Source organism: Sander vitreus, chromosome 7 (genome assembly GCF_031162955.1).
Source record: "Sander vitreus isolate 19-12246 chromosome 7, sanVit1, whole genome shotgun sequence".
Taxonomy (NCBI): domain Eukaryota; kingdom Metazoa; phylum Chordata; class Actinopteri; order Perciformes; family Percidae; genus Sander; species Sander vitreus.
The window spans coordinates 25,252,511-25,270,261 of NC_135861.1; the positions used below are offsets into that span (position 1 = coordinate 25,252,511).

The 17,751-nt window shown below is 39.3% G+C and overlaps 1 protein-coding gene across 1 annotated transcript; it reads right to left on the bottom strand.

Moving 5' to 3' along the window:
• Positions 1-1,722: 1,722 nt before the first annotated feature.
• Positions 1,723-7,303, bottom strand: LOC144521185 (uncharacterized). Its single transcript, XM_078255578.1, has 4 exons — positions 7,025-7,303; positions 6,807-6,894; positions 3,639-3,795; positions 1,723-3,506 (listed from the first exon to the last, which is right to left on the bottom strand). Exons 1-4 carry the CDS (start codon positions 7,221-7,223, stop codon positions 2,610-2,612), a joined length of 1,341 nt encoding a protein of 446 aa, XP_078111704.1. The 5' UTR covers positions 7,224-7,303; the 3' UTR covers positions 1,723-2,609.
• Positions 7,304-17,751: the final 10,448 nt, after the last annotated feature.

The window sequence follows — 17,751 nt, forward strand, 5'->3', positions numbered from 1 at the left end:
CATACTTGTATTTAGTTTTTATCAAAATATGTTAAAACCGCAGTTCTGTGTTTAGTGAGTCTATTAAAATAAAAAAAAATAATAATAAAAAATAATTTTATGTAATGCAAGCAAAAAGTCATACTTTCAAATAATACGTTGTTTTAAAAAAAATAAGAACAATGTTTGGGTTGCCAGGTTGTGAAACAATTCTTTGGCTGTTGTTTCTCTTCGTCATTAATAAAGGTTAATAGATTTCTTATTTTAATAATTAATCAATTCTTCAGTTAGAAATGTTAAGTCATGAATTTCCCACGTTCTAATGAGCCAACATTTCTGCAGTTACAAATGTTTGTAAAAGGTCCCAAGTGTCATAAACCATCAATTCTGCACTTTTAAATGTCACTAATAAAGTGTAATCAAGTTGCTGTTTTTGTTGTTGCAGCAATAAACCATCAAGTCTGCAAAATGTTGAATTATTAAGGTCCAGATGCTGAAGGGGTAAGATCACATGCCAGAAATGTAGCACTACCTGGCAACCCAAATGTTTTTCTTACAAAATGATAACTGATCAATTAAGTATTAGTTAATGATAAGTGTATAAATGGAGCCTTATAAGAAAGTGTAACATAGCTAGAAAAAAATGCTCACCAACACCAATAAAATCATTATGACCTGTGCAAACAAATAAACCTAAATGGATTGGTTATGAGTAGGCTGTACTATTGAGCAGCCACCTCATTGTGTTTTACTTCTAAACCATGCCGTAGTAGTAATAGTAAAAGTACCCTTTGGGAACCAAAAGTAAATAGTGACAAAAAGGCCCAACGAATGAAGGCACCTTACTGTTATTGTACTATGGGCTTTTTTCTGCAATGGGATTGTATCGCAGCGTACAGAATAAGATGGCCATTCTAATGTAATATGACATACTGAAACAGAGGCCGGTCCAAGACAAGCAGGAAGACAATTTACTAATCTCTCTAGTACCACCATCAGGACAAATCTGAATGCACTATTAGACACAGAACCCCCCCCCCCCGCTCAATTCCATAGGTAAAAAAATATGTCCAGCAAATATAGCACAGTCATTTTATTTCTGTATATATTGTTATGTACAGACTATATTTTCATTAAGACATTTTATTTATTTGTGTCTAAGTGAGAATCAGCCTCATGTGGACACAATGTACTTTGGATGTTATTTGTAGATGTGACTTGCATCTATACAACAGTAAGTGTAGTTTCAAACTTTGTTTGGTTTTAATTGAGTCTTAATGTCAGTGTTACAAGGCCCAAATGCTATGCCAGTAGTCATGGCATGAGGCAAAAAAATACCCAAAAAATTGTTGGTATAAAATTGTTATCTATTGACTGTAGTGACTGAAACTAATATGAAGTTCATTTAAAAAACGTACACAAAAACAAGATTTCCAGCAAGCTGATGTGTTAACAAGCGTTGTCAAACCTGTAGCTTCAGTCAGTGAGTGTGTTGCATCCAGTAATGTGAATATAATACTAAATGTTTAACTTGTCTCCCTTCACAGAGTCTTGGGGGTCAGAATCAGCTACAGAACAGCAGCCCTGCAGCAGCTAGGGAAATATGTCTCTCTCACTTACAGTTTAGCAGGTTAGGTTCTTGCTTTTATGGCAAAAACAACTCTCTAAAGGGTAGTTTCCTCTATCAATATGCCTTGCTTTCTGTCACTTTCAGAATTTAGTTCACACAAGCAAACTCAAAAATGTAATAGCCTACTTGTTTATCCCAAATTTACATACATGTGTAAAAAAACAAACAAAAAAAACAACTATGTGCAAATACATTTCTATAATATAAAACAACAAACAATGTCTATGTGGTTTCTCGGTAGCTGAGGTAGATGAGAAAGCTGAATTAATTGGAAATTCTTGTCAGATATGATGCTAGATAATGAGATTCATGATATCAATGACAATGTGCATTTGCCCACAGACTAACAAACTGGTTATAAATGTACAGAATATAGTCTGCAGTCCAAATGCTACCTAGTGCAATTTTACAATCAGTAACAGATTCTGCTTACTTACAGAACAGTGTTATTAACCAACAGTGGTAAAACAAATGACTAGAAAAACTTACTAAATTAAAAAAAATAGCAGCATTACGAGTTCAGTCACTTGCATAAAAACATATTGATGTGCTGAACCAGATTATGCCTACCAACCAAAGAAAACCGACATTGAAGAGAAGTGTGCAGCAATACATTCACAGTATATATATCATAAACAAAATGTGACCACTTCATGCCATACAGGCAGCAAAAGTGTGGCTTAGTGGCAGTAGAACTGGCCTAAATGAGCTTATGTTTTAGCATGTACCAAACCGACTAATGTGTTTGTTTTTACAGAATGTGCTATTGGCTTTATGATGATCTTGGTATAAGTAGTAAGGAAATGTGAAACATTACGGCTGAGGCAAACGTGCTAGTTTGACATATGAGGTGAAATTGTATTGAAAAAAAGTACAGGAATCATTCGTTTGTTTTTAACAGTGATACATCTCCCCCCTCCCTCCCTCCCTCCCTTTAGATCAGAGCACAATATCCAGGTCGAAAGCAATTCTTTCCTTTTTGACGTGCTCAACGATTTGCTCATCTGGAGAAATCAGAGGATTGTTCCTCCTTCACAATATTCTTCTTCTTCTTACAATCACTTGGTTTGCTTAAAATATATTCATAATTTCTTTTAACCTCAAGTAATGCTGAGGTGAGGTACTGTGGTGAAAAGAGCTTTAGTGCGGGGGGTAGTTCTGAATGTTGGGGGGGAAGGGGCTGAACGAAGGTTGCAGGATAGTTGTGCAGGTTCCTTGAGAGCCTGGGAACTGGGGGGGGTAGACGTGACACAGAGGACGGTTTTAAAAACAATGGTATAGAGATCAGGTCAGCAGTCTGGCTTGGCTTAGGCTCCTCCAGCACATGGCTTTCTGGCATCAAGTTACTGTTGAAATGTCGAGGCTCGATGGTGGTGGGATCCTCTTCATACTCGGTTATAGACTCAGCCAACGGCAGGAATAAAATGTGGTTATGACGCTGACAGAACAGTACGCCACACTTGGCGCACTTCCTGCCATCTTTGACATGCAGCAGTTTATGACGCTTGAGGTTATGGCTTGTAGTGAAAGATCGATCACACACGTTGCACGGAAAGGAAGGCTCGCGGACACACTGGTGCTCAGTAAAATCTGCCTGACTCGTGAAATGCTTTTCACAAATGTCACAGATAAAGGAGCTTTCTTCTTCATGCTGCCGTTTGTGTTTCATAAGCTGCGATACATTGGTGAAGTACTGATTGCACTGCTCACACTGATACCCACCTGCTGGTACAAATACATGTTTTAGGCACACAATGGGACTCCTTTTGTCTAGATTTAGGATGGCTAGCTGTGCTTTAAATGACGGTGATGTCTTGTTTGGGCTAGGTGTTGTTTGCGATTTGATTGTTGTGGTTTCACTTTCAGTCTCAGCCTCTTTAGTTAATGTTTCTCCTTCCTAGGAAACACACACATACAGAAGAGAGTGAACCTTTATGCCTTCTTAACACAATAACAACACAAAATTAAATATACTGATTTTCTAAAAGCAACAAATGAATGCAGAAAAAAAACATGTAGTGGCTGCTACCTTTGACACTGATGGTGTGTGTATTTCCCCCATCAAAACAGAGGACTGGAGGTCCACAGGAGAATCAACTCTGGGTGGAGTTGTTTTTTCTTCCGTTTCGGCTGTTTTGTCTGTACGGCGTCGCCTTTTTCTACGACCGTAAAACCTTTGAACAAAACTGAGAAAAATAATTGTGTCACATATATCTACTCGTCAAAGTGGAATAGTAAAAATGTGCACTTTTCAAATGCAATAAAGATGGTGAGCATTAACAGCTTGTGGTGCAAGACATTAGTGCAGCAAGGCTCAATGCACTAAAACAGGGGTCTTAAATGTTTTGTAAGCCAAGGAACCCTTTACTAAAAGAGAGAGGGAGCAGGGACCCCCCCCCACTACAGATACTTTATATATAAGATTAATAAGTTGCATATTAAACGGGGCCTACAATAATGTGTAGGGCAGCCTAAAGCCTTTATACATACCTTTTTAGTGCATAGCTAATACTAAGATATTAAAATAATAATTGTTGGCATGATTTTTATAATTTATGTTTTAATGTTAAACATACAAGTGGCAGAGTGAATCCTTAGGATCAACTGTATCTGTGGATCTTAGTGACTATCTTACTTACAGGCCAGTAAGCCTATCATCATCAGCTAACAGCTAATAATATTGCAAAATAATATGTTGGATTCTTATTATTAGGATATTTTAATTTTCTTGGAAACATACGCCCCCCTGCAGTAACCCTAAGGACCCCCTAGGGGTCCCGAACCCCCTGTTGAAGATCTCTGCACTAAAACTAGGGATCAACCGATATGGATTTTTTTTCTTCATCAGTCTTAGCCGATGACCGATACGGGCTGCCGATATTTGGAGCCGATACTGCTTTTGCTCCCTCAATTTATATCATAAAAATGTAAACCCTGCCACACTGGATTTGTTTTCGGAATCTGCTCTGCCATTTCTTTAAAAATAATAAACTTTCTTGCAATCATCTTACATTCATATCACCCAAATTATGTGTGCAATGTGCATCATATGGATGGGTGCACTGCATATGGTTAACTGTGCAAGGGTAAAAGGCTTTCTTCAACATCTACAACACAGCCTTAATGATGCATTGCTTGCTGATATATTATAAGACAGATATAATCAGGTCATCACAAAATGTCCTTTGTCAACACATTTAATCTTTAATCTGAAAAGTAGCCATTGAAATAAAGTGCTTGATTTGTAATTTAAGACTGCCATGGTGCTAGTGGTGGAGGGGCAGTGCATGGTCTGCACGTGAACTGCAGCGTCTCCAGCAACACAGAGCTGCATGTGGACACCTGTCTGTAAATAACGCCGGGAAAAAACTATCGGCAAACGCAGCAGCCGCGTATCGGCTGATGCCAATACACGTAAAAACGCAAATATCGGCCCGATATATCGGCCGGCCGATAAAATCAGTCTATCACTAACTAAAATGTTGATGTACTTAGCTACTGCACTGCATAAGTATCTATAAACAGCTAAGTTTATTGACCAAATGAAGCATAGCGTAAGTTCTGGCAGGTCACAGAGTCAATCTCGACCATTATCTCAGCTCATAGCTGAGAGTTCCTAAACCAGCACACCAGCTGATGGCTCAGCTGATTCCCTCTTTTGATTGGATTTCCAAATAGCGTGCTCTATTTAAACTGCTTTTCCCAGCCTACTTTGCTGCATCTCTGCTAGCGCTTGCAACCTCCTTTTAAATTCATGTTGTCTGACTTGATCAATGTCGTGTCTCTATCATTGATGCTGCTCTGTTCTGTACCCTATGGGGATCCTGCACTGCTGCTCTCCCCGCTTAAGGCTTTCCATATATGCACATGGAAGGGCAGGGAGGCCCCAGAACAGAGCCATACCGCCAAATACAAATTGCAGATGAATGAATCTATTTTGACAAAGTGGTCCTGACTGAACTTTTTACAGTGGCACAAGTGTAATGATAATACACAGGCATATATACATAAATGACTGAGAATCATAGTATTTCTACTTTGTGTATGTTATCTACAGGCATGTGCAAGACATATCAATGCCCATCAAAGGACTGGTGTTGGAAATTAACTTTAGCTTTATATACACATGTACAGTACATCGGACACTGCTTCTGCAACTGTCAATGTTTCCCTGTACTTATTTTTTTCTCGACCTGTTGTGAAATATGACTTATTTGTTGTTGTATATCCATCAATTTCATATCTCACATGCAATCACACAAGGTACAATTCCAGTAAAATGTAGTTCCATCAGCTCCTTCCACTTGTGCATGATTCATCATAAAGCAGAATGTGGCCTAATGTGGTTATGTGCTATGTAGCTAATGTGGTATATTGTTATAATTTCCTATGCCAACATTGTAAAAGTGCTTGATTTGCCTGACCATATTAATTTTATAATCATAAATGAAGAAAAGCAAAGCTGAAACCAGACAATAGTTGTCATTTTGAAAAATGAATTGATGATCAAAATAGTTTGTCAATTTGTTGTCGACTAATCAATTAATAAACTAATTGTTTCAGTTCTAGATGAAAACCTTGCAGAGTCTAAATCAATGTGAGCATCAAAACTAACTAAATTACTTTTCTCAGATCTAATGGTTGTAGTTGGTCCCCAGTGGACTTTAGCAACTTTTGTCTTTAAGCTTTTGAGTGTTGTTTATGTATAATCTGCTCTAGCGTTTCCAACTTATACAGATATGGTAGTAATAATAATGGTCCAAAATTATGTGAAATTGCATATTTTCTTATTGAAAAACGTAGCTAATATTTTATTGAGGAAGGACCACAAACCCTCCGCCTACGTGCACAGAAGTCTTCTACAAATCTAGGCTAGACTAGCTATGTCTTGAAGTCAAATGGCCTCCCCAATCAAAAGACAAGGAGCAAGACTTAAGTAATAATAACAAATAAATGAAACTATGAAATAATTTTGCGTAGAGTAAGACTTTGTCATGTTTTGTTGTTGCTGTTTGCTAGCCAGTAACGTTAGCGTTAACGTTAGCTAGCTAGCTAGCTATACTACTAACCCCATTTGTGGCTCTCATGTATTACCGAGAGAGGCACAGACTGGGGCTAGCACACTCCATACAATTATAAATTAAACAACTAGCTAGCTATATAGCTAACAAAATTAGCTTTAATTCACATTTATTACCTTTTCACTTTTTTCTTGGGAGTCTGTTTAGCGTATGTAAACACAGAAGGCACAAAGTCTGGACTGTCGTGGTCCATGGAAGCTTCCTCTATAAAACATAAACAAAACACGTTTTTAGACAACTTCAGAGTCTTCCACCAAACATACAGTATATACCTCAACCAATAAATCAGCTAGCTGGTATAACATGCTGTAAAATTAAAGCGTGTTTATCTTACGTGACTTAAAATGAGCGCCACAAATACGAGCATTTCCTTTGAGCTCCTCGGTACTGCCGTTCGCTTGTTGGATTGCTTGTAGCCATAAACGTCTCCGGTTGGCCTGAAACGGCCGAGATCCAGACGGTATTCTGTAAAATTTCAGTTGGCTGGTTGAGGAATGTCGATTTTTACAGCCAGGCACGCAACAGGACGACATTTTACTTCAAAACTGTTTGGATTCTGCTGGTTAACGTTAGCTTCGGTCAAGGAAGTTCTTGGCAGCAACAACAATGTTCAACTTCCGTTGCCAAGACGCGCGCGCACCCTCATGAATACGTTAACGTTAGCTTGGTTTGTGAACACAGGACAGTTTGTTTTAACCTTCTTATATACTGTCTATGGTTTTAACGGTTGACGTTAAACAACCGTTATCAACAACAACATAACAGTCTGTCTGTTGTTATTTTACTTTCCAGGTAAAAACGTCGGTCTTGGCGGACTGTTTGATATTTATTTTATTTTTATTTGATAGGGAGCATGCATATTTATGAACATTGTTGTATAAAAAAACACCATGTAAATATGCCAGAATTAGTAAAAAATAACTACTTTTCATCTGCAGTCCCTAGGCAGGTGACATAGGACTAACATAGAGACAGCCAGCAGTCATACAGCACTCATTCACTCACTATAAATGAAAAGGTACACATAATGGTGATGACATATACATTAACAAAACAGAACAAAAATACATGATGACAAAGACATTATTCATCCACCTCTATACTGCATTCAATTTAACAGTTTGTATAAAGTGTATGGGTGATGATGTGTGGGTATTCAAGCTTAACAGCGTAGATGAGTTTTGTTGTGCCCGTCTGTCTCTTTTGGCACAGTGACCACATCCACACGGTGCACTGCGGCCCCCTGGTGGAGGTGGTGGAAGAAGCACGCAGATATAAATACTCTACTAAAAGCCATGCATTGACATTGTATTTGAGTAAAAGTTCAAAAGTATTACCATAAAATATACTTCAAGTCCCAAAAGTACTCATTAGGCAGAATGGCCTATTTTAGAATAATGTATATTTTATCACTGGTTTATAATTATTGATGCACCAATGTCTAAACTACAGCAGCATGGTGCCCAATGGTTAGCGCTGTGGCCACACAGCAAGAAGGTTCTGGATTCGAATCCAGGTCGTTCCTTGCCTTTCTGTGTGGAGTTTGTATGTTCTCCCCATGTTTGCGTGGGTTTCCTCCGGGTGCTCCGGTTTCCCCCACCATCCAAAAACATGTACTAGGTTCTCCAGTCAGCGCCCTTGATCAAGGCACTGGCCCAGATCTGGAGTTGGTCCCCGGGTGCTATAAATGGCTGCCCACTGCTCCCTTGAGGGGTGGGTTGAATGCAGAGAATGAGTTTCACTACATGTATGTGTATGTGACAATAAAAGTACCTTTACAAATACCTCCAATTTGTATTTGAGTCAATGTACTTAGTTAGGCTACTTTCCACCACTGCCTGCTTGCCGGTGTTACACCATTAGATTCTGTGGTGCATTGCCTGCAACCATTAGCAAAGCTTTACCTTCACAACACTTTTACATGTTGTAGCAAATATAGTTTTTATGTTGTGAAAATTAGAATGTTTTTAAGTGAAAAAGTTTTTGATTAGTTACTGCATTATCTACTGTGCACACATTAACCTATGGCTTCACTGTGTGACACAGGACAATGATGACAAAAATCAAACAAATAAGCATGCTTTTATGTGCCAATTTGTGGACTAAAATTGTTTATAGCTTACTTTAATCTATCATTTTAATTCTCTCAGAGGTACTTTAATACAATATTTTAAGTTAAAATAGATAAGTACAGTGTGTATATGTGTGTGTACTGAAATTAACACTGGGTAAATGTGTGTTTCATTTGTCAGCACTCACAAGAAGTGTAGTGTCCTTGGTCTGGTACAGACATAATGTCTAATAGTCAGTGCAGCAAACCTAGTGCATCCTCACAAATATAGTCTGGGGGGGCACTTTAAAACTTGAAGCATTTCAACATTAAAATATTTTCTCTGCAGAGCCACACCTTAAACACATTCCTAATACTCCCACAGCTTCTGTCTCTGTATTTGTGTAGCCCATTATGCCCTGGCTGGTGCTTTTTCTCTCTTTTTCTAAATATCTGCTAGGATTTCTGTTTTTATATTCAGCAGCTTCATTCCAGTTGTCACTCAGAAACACTTAACTAACTTGCCCTCGAGTTTAATTTAGTTCAAAACACTGTTTTGCATATACAATTTATTTCTTAACTAAAACCTTTTTCAGAAACATCAAGGATGCTCCATTCTTGGTTATTGTTGGTACACATTGGTTTTCTGATATCGGCATTAGCACGCATTGAGCTCTCTCCTTTTTACCACACTTTACAATGGGGGTACACATAATTATGAATAGTAATCAATTAATAAGGAATAAACTAGAAATGGATTAGCAAGCATATAACAATTAGCTCCTGAATTACTCAGAATGGAGGATCAAAGTAATGCAGTAAGAAGTAATGGGGCGGTAATCATGAAATGATGATACATTCTTAGTAAACTCTCAGTATAATGCACTGCCTTAATTGGTAAGACAACACACAGCAACTAACTGAGAGTCAATCAGGAATGATGCATTAAAAAGTTGTCATTTTGCATACTGTACATATCAAGCATGTCATAGACATAGACACTAGTTCTTCAACGTAGTAGCCTTCTCTTTTTAAGTAACTCATATTAACTAGTCCTTAATTCATGAGTTATTCAGTTTGATTCCATACTCATTCTTTACTGTTCAGGGTTTTGTGAATCTTATTGTAAAGCGTTACGCTGTCCATTTCTACAACTCTGTTCAGATTCTTATGTTTTGTGTGACAATGATGGATACATGGCAGGCTTTGCCATTTAATGCATGGGCAATTTTACATGGAAGACGTTTTGATTTGTCACAGCAGTAAAAGCATGAAAGTGTAAAATAATATAATTAATGATGCGTAATGGGACATTTGGATAGAACAGGGCAATCATTAATGTTATTAGTAACGCCTGTGCTTTTACTACCATGACAAGTCCAAATCAAATGCCTGCGGTGAATAAGGCATTGTTGTTGGTGATTGTTGTTCCTCCAAGTGATTAGATTTATTTTGGCATCTTCCACAACAATACGTGCTTTTAAAAAATCAGATACGGTACATTTAAACAAGCAAGATTGCTCGGGTAATTATTCCCTAGATTAAGTAAAGTTAAAAGATAAAGCTCAAGATAGTGTATATTTTTCTTATTGTCAACAAAGCCAATGACAATACTAAAACCAAAAGTGTATTAGTCCGTTTCTCAGTACTTTCTGACTTCCCCAGCTTCTCTGTTGCTCTCAGCCCATTTGTTCTTACTGAAGATGTAAATCTTTAAAAAAAAAACATCCAATTAACAGCTAGACACTTTAGTTTTTAGTAAAAGCTACCTATACGAATAAATGGTGTATTATGACTGTTTTCATCTGCGGTTCTGGCACTCTTGTGAGTATTTCTGGCAGCAGGATGATGCATGTGCACTGACTCTAAATAAACCACAGAGCCTGTGTTCATGTAATGAATGAACATGTCACCTACTGCTATGGTGTAGCTCATTGTGGCTCATTGATAGTTTTTGGAGTTGAAGTGGCTTTGGCTACACAGCTCAATTCATTCTTGGTTTTGGTCTTTGTCATTGGAATAAGAAAAATACGGAATATCACTTATCTTTTCTGTGTCAGTAGTCCACCAACAGATGTCACTGTTGTTGTTTCAGGATTTCAAAATAACAGTAAGATAACATTTTAAAAAGAACCATTTAAAAACAAACTGGTAATTTATTTCAAAAATGTATATAATGTGACTTCACAAAATGTATTGATTCTCCCCACTTACTTTCCCTGTTTGAGTCCTTCTAAAATATCTCACTACGGAGCTCAAACCTAAATTTGTAGCCGTGATAAACAGTAACCCAGGTGGGCTTAAGGACGCCAATGTTGTGGATAAACACTACTTTGACGTCTCATGGAGTGAACTCATGTTCCGGTTTGAAAACCAATCTATAAAGCTGCGTCTGAGAGTGCAATCAATATTATTTCATTTCCACCTACACCTCTAGTGAGAGTGAGAGACAAACCAGAGTTCTACTGACTCCTGTGTTTAGTCACCATTGAACAGACTGGCAGTGTTTTGTACCACAAACAGACATGAATGCAAACAGTAGCGGACACCTGTGAAGCTTTTCTCAGGATTAGGCTAATTTTCTCCTGTAGTTATCATATCTTATATTATCCTTTTTGTACAATCATAAATCCCATACTCTACTTCAGGATACAGTTTAAATGCTCATCAAGTGTGTTTCCTAATATCTACAAGCTTATGACCTGAAAAGAAATAAATTGGCATCGCCACTGTGTCCCTTCCCTCCCTCCTTCCCCTCTTCTCACTCAAGGTGACTCCTCCATCTGTACCGTCCCTGGTCTTGCCAATCCCTCTCTCTGCAGTCACCATGGTACAGTTACTGGGATCTGATTCCCCTCTTCTTTCTGTGAGCTGTCACCATCTCACCTGTTTCCTTAGTTGTCCTGGAGCTATGCATATCACTCAAAGCTCTGTGCTGCTGCTTTATTCCTCGTGTGTGTGTGTGTGTGTGTGTGTGTGTGTGTGTGTGTGTGTGTGTGTGTGTGTGTGTGTGTGTGTGTGTGTGTGTGTGTGTGTGTGTGTGTGTGCAAGAGAGGGGCAGCTGGGTCATCAAAGTCGGCTATTTCTACTCTTATTTTGATGAAAATAACATATGAAACAGTGTACTGTTTACCTATATCTGTAGCACACACTCGAATGGTTTTATTCCATTCATATTTTCATCTCTTCAGGATAAGGTGTGTCTTTGTACTGCGCTTCATTTCACTGCACAGCATCCTCATTTTAATTACCCTGTTCTTCACCCCTCCTCGTGTCGTACTAAGTGCAGGGAAAGAGGAGGGGGGGGAATAAAGAAGAGATTGAGGAGAGAATATAAAAAAAAAAAATGTGAGAAGGGCGGGGTGGGTTGTGAGTGAATAGGTGGCCTGTTTTGGGTGAAGGCAGAGGAGAGAGAAGAGACAGTGAGGGGAGATACAAGCCAACCCCTCACTGTTTTTGTCCCTAAATGGGCCAATAATTCAGTCCCTATTTTAACAGCTAAATATATACATTTAAAAATCCCTGTGTATACACTTTTTCTTCCATTAAACAAACTGACACTTTTGCTTCTGGCTTCAAGCATTCCTGACCCATGTATCACTCATCACTTGCCATGTTTGACACGTTGCAGCAGGGTATGGGCGTGTTGCTTCCTGGTGGTGTTGGTGCCTGTACACTGCTATTGACATGCTTTTCTGTTTACCCAACATGCACAGAAACCCACAGACTCAGCCACTTCCAGCGGGGAGTGTTGTGGCTGTCGCTCCTGCCATCACTCTGGTGAAGGGTTGAGCCACTACAACGCAATTACACATTCATTTCACCCACACAGCCAGCCAGCCAGTGAGACTCCCCTCCCCCCTCAGGCTCCCCATCTCCTCCCTGCTTTGCTCTGCTCTTTCTTATCCCCCTTCATATTTCTCCACTTCACTTTCCCAACCACCATCGCCATCTCTACCTGATATGGCCAAATTCCTCCCTTACACCTTTAACCCTAACTTCTCTCTTTCATTTTACCCCTCTTTCCCACTCTCTTCCACATCAGTGGCAGGGTTCAGAGAAATACACAAAGGACAGAAGCAGAGCTGGAGCGAGAGTGGGGAGGTGGAGGCCAAAGGGGTGAAGATGAGAGACGAGGTAAAGGGAGGAAAAAACAGCATGAAATAGCGTGAAATGTGAAGGGAGGATAAGAGTAAAGAGCTGGGTGGGAGGGAGGTAAGGTAAGGGGGGAGGGGAGAGACTGGCTAATGGTATATTGATTTGGATGAGCCTGGGGCAAATAAGTAGGAGTATGTGGGAGGAGGAGAGCCACAGCTTGCAGATGTCGTAAAACACCTGGGTGGGATAAGTTTTGTTTATTGTGCTCCTACTGACGGAAAGAGAGGCACATTTTGAAAACATCTTCGAGTATCTGAGCAAGGCTTATGCGTGTTTGCACAAAAAAACATTCACATTTCAACGTTGTATCGCAGCACTTGCATCTCAAGAGCAATTTAAAAGGAAAGTGTAACTGTTTTTTTTATGTTAGAAACATGTTAGCTCAGCTGTCTGCCAGAGTTGGAAAAAAATAATATCAAAGCTTCTGGCTACAAAAGCAGGCATTTAGACAGCGGACAGCCATTGGGGATCACATTAAGCGAGATCACTAAGGGGGGAGAGGGAGGGATGGGGTGGACGTTTTCTCTACATAATGCATCAAGGTGTGTGTGTATGTGTCCATGCACATGTGTCCTTGTAGGCACGTCTGTGAAAGATGTTGATATTGATCATTAAATACATTGCTGGGTGAATGATATGGTCTATTGATCTGAAGCATCAGCGGAGATAAAGCATCATGGTAGGAAAACTGCTTGGAAATCAGGGGAAACAGGGGCGTTTTACAGCCAGCAGGATTACAGATTGAAAATCTGATATATTAGTTCAATGTGAATTTCCTGTGTAGTACCTTGCGGGCTGAACGAAGGGTTGGAGCAAGGTGTAGGAGATGAAGACCCTATATTGTGGTTTGTACATTAGCACTCAAATTAATTAGGCACTCTCACTAAGCCTTCCTCCTCCCCTCTGGTACCGTGGTAATCACCTTTCCCTTTGGAAAATTCGACACCCACTGCACTTGTTTTGTGTATTCCTTTGTTTCTGTAAACCTGCTGCTTCACCTCTCCTTCTCCACCCAACTTTCTCTTGCTCTCTCATTTTCTCCATTTGCTCATCTTTTTCTCTTTTATTGCAAAAATGCCACAAGCAGCTCCCAGCAGGATCCTTATTAAGGTTGTCCAGTAGCCAATTACATGCTCTGAAATATCTTTGGTCTCAGTCTGCCTCACATTTACTCCTTCTTTACAGGTGAGATGGTGTTGGTCAAAGCCAATCCCTCGCCTCCCTCCCTCCTTTACCCCTCACATCCCCTTTGCTTTCCCCTTCTCCTCTTTCCCCCCCATCCCTGCTCTGTGTTAAGTGCGCTGTGACACAGCAGCAGAGCGAGATGAGAATTGGGAATAGAGGATATAGAGTTGTGATGAGCGAAGATTTGACAACAGTGTTGGTTTGACATTAGGGAATAACGCCCCTCGCCCCATCTCCCTGACTGCCATGAAAAGCCATTAATTTGGATTTACATGTCCCACATGCCAGTCAACCTCTTATGATAGACAGATAATTCAATTCTTTATACTGCATAAAAACTCTCAAGTGTGTCTTGTGCTTGTTTCTGTCTCTCTTCTCTCCCCTTTCATTAAAAATAATCTGTGCTATTTACATGGATGTTTATATGGTGTTACATCTCCCTTTAAATCATGATGCTCAAAGTCAAAATCTTCACTGCATGGCTATACATTCTTACATTAGTTAGCTAAGCCTGAATTGTCCCTGAGCCCCTGAGATCAAGATCTTTTTTTCTTTTTGCAATAGAGACCTGAGAACAAAAGATCACAGCAGTTAGACTCAGTCGCACAAAGAAAATCATCACACCCACACAGACACACTAATTAAAACAATGACAACAATTAAAAATATCAGTAAGCAGACCTTTAAAGTCCTTCAGAGGAATGTATGTGACTTCAATTTGTTTTGTAGTTCATTCAAGCAGTAAGGTACAAACTGCAGTGCTGGAAACCAGTTGAGTTTGTACAAGGAACTTTTAAACCTATTCTGTGATCTGAAGTCATGTTTGTTTACTTTGATTATAGTTATCAATGTAGCTATAATGTATCTAATGACGTAGCTATCTTGAGTAGTGAATTGAGTGACAGTGTGGTAAATTGTTTAGGGTATAGTGGCAGCAGCATGAGCATACAAAACATATCCAAAGTAGTAGTGAACTGTATAATGTGTTTTCTGTTTTGAAAGCAGAAATCAACTTTGACCCTCTGTAAGAATCCAATTTGAATTCTTTGTTTTAGAATGAGGTGTTGTTGTGGACAATCTGCTATCAAATTCCTAACTAATTATAATGCTGTACTCTATCTATAAGATTAACATTGAGGGTATGGATTTGATTAGGAACAATATTTATATTAATATTTAATATTTGTCTTTTTAAAGATAAGAACAAACTAATTTAATTAATAAAAGAGGACAAGAGGTTAAACACAGACTGTAATATACAGAGAATGCCTAGTTTGAGGCAAAGAACATGGTACACAATATAGTATTGTCAGCATAAATATGAACATTGCAGTGTTCAGTTGAAATAAAAATATTTGTATGTATAGAATGAATAGTAGGGGGCCTAATATTGATCTTTGTGGGACACCTTTATCAACCATTTGGTGACTTTTAATTTGAAACCAATAGTTTAAAAGCAACCAAAATTTACAAATATATTGGGGATAACTAGCAAGAATGAATCAGTTAGCAGCACAATGTCTGCTCTGATGTATCCCCTTGAACTGTGTTGACTTCTGCCTTGAGTCTATTTCCTGAGCTACTTAATTAACAAGTCCATACTTCTGCTGACCAAAGTTTCCTCCACTCAACTACGATAAGACACAGTTACCAACCGTAGAGCATCCTCTCCTCTCAGCCCACACACTGGCTTACCCTTTCTTCCATTCTTTCATTTATCCATCTCTTCACAATCTAAGTCGCCATCTCAGTGCCGCTTTAAGGCGGCTGGCCCTCATCATTTTCCTCTATGAAATAGCTTTCACGGTGACTTCTCCAGAATGTGAATGAAGCTGCTGCTGAGGATTCATTCTCTACTACCAGAGTCAGTCATAACCCTTACTATGATATGGCAATCACGTCACGTGAACAGACGCAAGCATGCACACACATGTAATTTATATGCATAACTAAAACAAAATATGGCTCTTGCACAGCTGTATTATGTACTGGCAGTCTTTTCCTCAGAGCAGTAAATAAATAATGAGAACACTGTTAAAATTCTGCCAGTATTGCTCTGCTGCTATCAGCCCCGTGCCTCCCTGCTCTGCCTCTCTCTAAAGAAAAGGAAGGTCTCGCTTGAAAGAAAGAGTCTGCTTTTACTTTAACATGTTTTTATTCCTTTTGATTCCTTTTAATCTCCCCACTGTTCACCCCTCTCTCCAGCTCCTTTACCTTTCCTTTTCCATTTTTACTCATCATGAAAAACTTAGCTCTAGCTACTTCTTTTTTTTTTTTTAACTCATGTATAAATAAAAATGTTTACGAGACAGAAGCTCACAATTCTTTCCTTATCACTTTGGTGATGCACAACTTGCAGAACATGGCACATTGTCTCGTGGAATATTACAGAAAGACGTGAATGTCTTTCAGCTTTTGCTCTGTGTATTTGTGTTCATTACTCATGTAGAGTTGAGATCTGTGGAGGTATATTAATGTCAGACCAAAGGTAGAGTTTAGTGGAGAAATAGAAGGGTCCAGGTATCGTTCGTTCATACCTGGACTGGTCATCCTCCAGGCTACCTGCGCTTTGTTCAGATAGGAGAGAAAGAAGTGCAAGAATCAGTAGTGGATAATGTGAGATGACCGGTGCTGGTATTTAAGCCAGAAACAGATCATGACATGACACAGATCTGACAAGGCAGATCTGTCTGTTTAAATGTGATGATCTCTTTTTCCTGTCTTGTGGAAAGGGCAGTTGATATTTCAGAGTATTTCCACATAACCCACTGACCTTTTGTGTTGGGGATGAAGATCTAAAGCAGACATATTGGGGCTGAGTGATGCAACAGATAACAAGACAATAGAGATATCTGCTTGTGTGTGTGTGTGTGTGTGTGTGTGTGTGTGTGTGTGTGTGTGTGTGTGTGTGTGTGTGTGTGTGTGTGTGTGTGTTTGTTTGTGTGTATGTGGTGCATCCAGTATTAGTGGCTCTGCAGCATTCTGAGGGCTAAAATATGTGTCAGCCTGTTTAACTAACAGCCAACATGAATTTCAAACAGCAAATATCGCAAGACAGGATGTGTGTATGAGAGAGAGAGAGGGAGAGAGCAGCAGATAAACACATAATAAGTGACATGGCACTGCACGCTTAGAAGTTGTTTTTTATGTCTTGGCAGCTGATGAATGACTCTCTGATGTAGCAGAGAAAGAGTTCAAGCACACAAAAATGGAAAAATAGGAAACTGACAGGTGGAAAACGACAGTATTCCCATAGAAAGGTCAACCCTGAGTGTGGTTGTGTACTGTAAATACATTTTTTGTTTGTACAAGTTTGTATCAGTGACTCTAATCATTTCTGCCTTGTGGGCTATCCCATCTCCAGCCCTGAGCTGGCAGTGGCACTGCAGTAAATGTGCCCGTAAAGCCTTTTTTAAATTGAAAATTGAAAATAGCCAGTGGTGCTCTGATTGTGTGTAATTTCACTGGGAGAACAGTAGAGAGGAATTGTACTCATAATACAATATCTCCCAGGCTGGGCAGATATTCCCCAACCCCCTCCCCCCCCCTCCTTTTCCTCAGCAGGTCATTCTGATTACTGCAGAAAACCGTTGTTCCAACCCATCTCAGCTTCTTTGCTGATCTCCCACACAGTCATTTGCATTTTCTTCTCTTGGCACTCTTCCATA

Bases quoted from the DNA above. Each gene is read 5' to 3' on its own strand.
- LOC144521185 (XM_078255578.1), bottom strand. From the start codon at position 7,223: ATGTCGTCCTGTTGCGTGCCTGGCTGTAAAAATCGACATTCCTCAACC. The intron at 6,895-7,024 runs GTAAGATAAACA...TATGTTTTATAG, and splicing joins TGGCGCTCATTTTAAGTCAC to AGGAAGCTTCCATGGACCAC. The intron at 3,507-3,638 runs GTAGCAGCCACT...TGTGTTTCCTAG, and splicing joins ACACACCATCAGTGTCAAAG to GAAGGAGAAACATTAACTAA.